This window comes from Cetorhinus maximus, chromosome 20 (assembly GCF_964194155.1).
Source record: "Cetorhinus maximus chromosome 20, sCetMax3.hap1.1, whole genome shotgun sequence".
Taxonomy (NCBI): Eukaryota; Metazoa; Chordata; class Chondrichthyes; order Lamniformes; family Cetorhinidae; genus Cetorhinus; species Cetorhinus maximus.
In genome coordinates, this window is record NC_135898.1 from 36993742 (window position 1) to 36999741 (window position 6000).

Sequence of the window (6000 nt, forward strand, 5' to 3'; positions counted from 1 at the left end):
GAGGCCAACTGCTATTTCTTTTGCCTTAGCAGGTTGAAGGGTATAAAGTTATCAGAGTGAAAAAGGAGACGACTAGACAGGTTGATAAGAAGACTCACTAATGGTCTGCCAAGAGCCAAGATAAAGGTACAGGTACAGTAACCCTGAGCGAGTAGCTGTCTGACAGTGCCACCTACTGTTTAGATTTTGTATAGAGCTGCTGTAGCAGTGAAAAAGAATGCGAGTACACTGGCCTCCAGTGTCGATGTGGAATGAAACTTTGCTCATTACATAAAGGTGACCATTAAATGCACAACTTTGCTTCTCATAGAATTATAGAATGGTTACAGCACACAACATGCCCATGCCAGCCCTCGGCAAGAGCACTCAGTCCCACACACTGCCAGCAGCCCTGCAAAGTTTTGAACGCTCCTCTCAGCCTCCTTTTCTGTAAGGAAAACAACCCCAGCTTCTCCAATCCATCCACCTATCTGAAGTCCCTCATCCCTGGAACCATTCTCATAAATCTTTTCAGCACCCTGTCTAAAGCCTTCACATCCTTCCTGTAATGCGGTGCCCAGACTTGGGCGCAATGCTGTAGATGAGGCAGAACCAGAGTTTTATAAACGTCCATCATGACTTCCTTGCCTTTATACGCTTTATTCCTCAATTAATAACGCCCAGTGTCCCATACATCTTTTTAACCAGTTTCTTAACATTCCCTCACACCTTCAACAATTGGTCTTTTTGTTCCTGCAGCCCTGTTTAGAATTGTGTCCTCTATTTTATATTGCCTCTCCTCACTTTTCCTCCTAAATTGTATCACTTTGCAATTCTCTAAATTGCATCTGCCACATGTCCACCCATTACAGCAGCCCATCTATGTCCTCTTGAAGTCCAACGCTATCCTCCTTGCAGTTCACAATATGTCCAAGTTTTATGTCATCTGCTTTTATCAGTATGTGAGCTTAAACCCAGATCACACTGTGCGAAATCGTGGGCAATGGGAATTGTCTTAAAAATGCTCATGAAACTTAATAATAAAGCAAAGATTTTTTGGAAAAAATTGGCTAGGATTTGAATCCAGTTGTTTTATTAATCCTGTTCTAACCATTTGATTGGAAGTAATGCCTAATAAATTCCATCGGAAGAATTTTGTAATTGCCTGAACTATATACGGAGAGGAAGAAAGTTGTGTCGTAAAATGAGAGCATATAAGTTCCTTATTTCATCCAAGCTAGAAGCTGTATCACTTAGAATTACATAGAAATTACGACTCAAGGCAAGCAGTTTGACCCAAGCAGCCTGTGTTTCTCCCTACATGTAGTCCTAATCCCAGGTGCCTACCCTGTCCCCATATCTTCATATTCCCCTCTCCTTCAATCACTAACTCCAGTTGGATGTTTAACAGCCTCTGTTTGGAAAACGTTTCTGCTGTTCTCTATCCCCAACCTTTTGTATTTGATCTTATGTCAAAGCTTTTTCATTCTCAATCCCTCAAACATTGGAAGGGACCTGTGTCTGTCTGTGCTTCCCCATTCCTTGACGATGTTAAAACACTTCTATCAAGACTTTCTTTGTATTCGTATTTCATCATACCAGGCACCATTCTAGTCAATCTGCAATGTATTATCTCCACTGCCTCAACATTCTTCCTACGATGTGGTCATTTTCATTTTAGGCATTGCAGTTAATATCTTGTGTGCCTGAAACCCCCAACACCACACCACCCCCCCACCCCCCAAACTCTGCTTTTTGCCAATCCAAAGCTTAATCGTGACCTTTTATCCAAAATATACCAGCTTGCATTTAGTGACATCAAATTCCATCTTTTTTACTCATTAAACCACCTTATCATTACTTCCTTGCAGTTTTCTTTGGAACTCCATTACTTAGATGCACTCCATCTACAAATGTGGACACCATTCCCTGTAGCCCTAGATTCAAGTCCAGGAAAGGAGCTCCCTAAATTTGTCAGTCTAAAGATAAATTATAATGATAAATGATAAAGATTATTGAATGGGTGCCCTCATGAGGAATGAGAACGTGACAATGCCGTTGTACAGCAATGGAAAGTATGACTCTTTCGATGTAAAGGACTGAAAATCCAAGTGATACAGTTTGTAAGTTGGCTTCAGGAGGACTGTGTTTAATCTGCTTAGTCCTTCTGATTTTAGGGGCAGAGTTTTGCCCTTGGTGGGTGGGCTCAGCAGGGGCAGTCGGGAAGCCGACCACTGCCCACGATCAGGGCCGGAAGGCGATTTCACACTGACGGGCCAAATAAGGCCTGCCCAGCGTGAAACACGAGCGGCAGCGCTCAGCGCTACCTGTGCAGGCAGCGGGGGGAGGAGGGGGAGCGGGCCTAGTGCGAACGTCGCACATGCACACGAGTGCGTGCTTCTTAATCTCCCTGAGGCACAGAGCTGCCTCAGGGAGATGAGTTATTAAAAATAAATAAAGAAAATAAAAATGTAATAAAACATGTCCCCGCTCATGTGACTCTGTCTTATGAGCAGGGGCATGTTATTAAGTAAATTTTAAAACTTTTATTGTATTTTTATTTGCTTGTAGAAACCTCATTCCGCCCGTGGTGGGGTTTGCAAAAAAACTGCAAAGGCAGCTTGGCTTTTTCGCCTGCCCGCCAACCGTAAGGTTGGACGGGCAGCGAAAAACTTAAGTTAATTGATTGTTTAATGGCCTTAACAGGCCTTTTAATTGGCGGCAGGCAGTCTGTCAACTCTGGCGCATGCCCACTGACCAAACTATCGTGTGACTGCGCATTGACGTCGGCACGCTCGGCCAAAGTCAACGCACATCATTTCATGCTCGAGCAGGTTGGGCATGTGCCCACCTGCCAAGCTAAAAATTTTGCCCTAGGTGTCAGCCATGGCTCAGCAGTAGCACTCTCACTTGAGGGTCATGGGTTATTGCTCCATTTCAGGGACTTGAGCACATAATCCAGCTGACGCTCCAATGCAGTATTGAGGGAGGGCTGCACTGACAGAGAGACCATCTTTCAGATGAGACGTTAAATTGAGGCCCCACCTGCCTTTTCAAGTGGACCCGTTTAAGGAAGAGTTGGGGAGATCTCCCCATTGTCCTCGGCCAGTGTATATCCTGCAGTCAGCATCATTAAAACAGATGATTTGGTCATCACCATGTTGTTTTCCATGGGTCCTAGCCCCATAGACTGCCATGCTTCCTACATTCAAACAGTAAGCGCATTTCAAAGGCACTTACTTGACTTTGAAACACTTTGGGACATCCTGTGTGTGTGGAAGGTGTGATATAAATGCACGTCTGTCTACCTTTCTTTTACAGAAACGCATTTTTCTACTGCCAGTGTTCAGAAGGAAATGGCTGGAGCAGAGGGAGGAGCCGACTGCAGATGAAGTGTGTGCCTGCTGCTTTCACACATTAAAGCATGGTTTAGATACAAGAGGATCTTTTAATTTAGCATGAGCAACTTTAAAACCGCATGGGAAATCACTTTCATTCGTTGACCTGAAGAGAGTGCAATTGGTGCGCGCCAGGCGCCACAGAACGCCAACGGTACGGGAGACTTGTCAAATCCAGCTGAGGAGTTTTTTATTTAGCACCTTTGATACCTTTCCTGTGACTGGGGATGTTCACAGCAGATCATAACATGTTGAGGTTCCAGCAAGGAGTGTTCGAATCACTGATTACACACAGCATCTAGCCTTATAATTTTCTTGAACCCATGGTTTCAGGGTATTAAAAAATCTACTTGCTTATTTAAAAAAAAAAAGAAAAAAAAACACACAACAAAAAAAAATCATAAATGGTTTTGCTGTACATAAAGAACTCTGTAAAAAATAAAAATTCTGATCAGGTGGCGTTTTTGGAAGCAACACAAACGCACTAACAGCACTTCAACTGTTTTAGTGTCCGATTCACGCTTTAAAAGTTGATTCCACCTACTTAAAAGTGTTTTGAGTGTGACTCCACGATTTCTTGTACAATTAATAGAAAAGGTATAATCTTTGTATATGCAAAAACGCTGGCTTCATTTTAACTGAGATAGCTTTCTTTCAGACTACACTGCACAGTTTAAAATGATTTTCAAAAACATTGGGAAGAAAATGTGTAATTCTAGTGAGAAAAAATATTCTAAAAACAAAGTTTCTTCAAAGCACCAATATTCCGATGCATGTGTCCCTCATTTTAATTAAACTTTTTTTTCCCCCCCCCTGCCCCTGAGTTTGCAGACACAGTGTTGAAATTTAACACGGGATTTATCGCACGTTTCTCTTCTTTTTATTTTTTTCTTGCTTTTCTTTAATAAACTAAAACAACCTTAAAAGATGCCATACATTATGCAAAGGGAAGTGTTTCAAGTTCTTGCTTTTAGAGGGGTTTATGCTTGCAATTCAATAGTTGAACTAATTCTCTTGCAGGCACAGTATTGAAAAACCGAGTTGAGACAATGGGGATGTACATGCTTGTAGACTGGCAACACGGTGTAAAATTATTACTGTATCATGTGTATTGGCGATAAGATGTAGAAGTCTTTCCATAAGCCGATCATCTGTAATCTTTTCTAGCAGTGTAATAATAGGTTGTTAAGGCCTGCTGTGGTTAAAAGGGCGTTCTACATTTGAGTTTGGTGAATTATTCTCCTTTGTTGATTATATTCATATGAAAACATTAAGCAGTCACTGAAGATAGCTCTTATAACAATGTATGAAAACAACAAAACTCCACTGAATGATCCAGTTGATTATTCAAGCAAAAATAAATTGTGTTAAATCACTAGTATTTTGTGCATTTTCTTTAGAAAGCTTGACTCTTGTAGTAAATTGCAGCAGGTGAGCTAGACCCTACCGTTTCCTGGTCAGTCCTGTCAAGATGGCCTCAGTTGGTGGTGACTGTAGCCGATGTATGAGTGACTAGCAACTAAAATATCCATCTCGTACCAGGAGATCACAGACACCAAGCCAAGGCGACAAACCCTCTGGGGTTTCAAACTGGGGTTTCCAGTTCTCTCTTCCACACAGGAGTCTAACATTTTAGTGTTGACAGCGCAGAAAGAAGGCTATTCCAGAACATCTCACCTGTGCCTCTGTTGCAGCGGTCTGCACCTTAAACAAAATATCCTGAGTGTTATACAGATTTTACTTAGGTGGACTCTGGCATTAAAATATTTGAACTTTATTCACAGTTATTAACTGTAACATATGATAGCTCTTGTTTGCCAGTCTTAATAGCTTTCACATAGACATACGAATATATGGATTGGGAGCAGGAATAGGCCACTCGGCCCCTCGAGCCTGCTCCACCATTCAATAAGATCATGGCTGATCTGAATGTAACCTCAACCCCACATTCCTGCCTACCCCCGATAACCTTTCACCCTCTTGTTAATCAAGGATTTATCTAGCTCTGCCGTAAAAATATTCAAAGACCCTGCCTTTTGAGGAAGAGAGTTCCAAAGACTCAACCCTCTGAGAGAAAAAAATTCCTTCTCACCTCTGTCTTAGGAGACCATTTCCTGAAAAAGAGGCACAACGAATGAAGTGATCTAACCTGTATGGTCAGAGCAAGAAAAAATTATTTTCCAAACAACAAAACATAATTCAAGCATTTTCTGAGCTGATTTTTTTCATGCTCTTAAAACGATTCAGGAATTGCTTTCTATCTTTCAAATCTGTTTTAGTAATATAGTCATCAGAGGTGAACTAATATTTGAGGACCCTTTTATAAGGGTGGTTTACTATATATGAAAACTCCTCCCTAAAATATCTGAAAAAGTATGCTAGAAATCAGGAATGATGGTAAAATATGTCAATATTTATATTCCATGGGAACTCTTTGTGCTGTTCTATTATCACCCCATGTTCACTGACCTACATTGGCTCCCGATTAAGTAATACTTTGCATTTAAAATTCTCACTCCTGTATCCGAATCCCTCCATTGCCTCATCCCTCCCTAACTCGGTGATCTCCTCCAGCCTTACAGCCCCCCTGAATTTCTACACTCTGCCAATTCTTGAGCATACC

At 41.6% G+C, this 6000-nt stretch overlaps 1 protein-coding gene across 9 annotated transcripts in view; it reads left to right on the forward strand.

The window, feature by feature from the left end:
* The window catches only part of ank3b (ankyrin 3b), an 813000-nt gene extending 808248 nt beyond the window's left edge, over positions 1-4752 (forward strand). For all 9 annotated transcript variants that reach the window (XM_078565894.1, XM_078565900.1, XM_078565892.1 and 6 more), the window contains 2 exons: positions 30-126; positions 3301-4752. In XM_078565894.1, the coding sequence (XP_078422020.1) occupies positions 30-101 (72 nt within the window). In that variant the 3' untranslated portion in view covers positions 102-126; positions 3301-4752. The remainder of the gene's footprint in view (positions 1-29; positions 127-3300) is intronic.
* The last annotated feature ends 1248 nt before the right edge of the window (positions 4753-6000 follow it).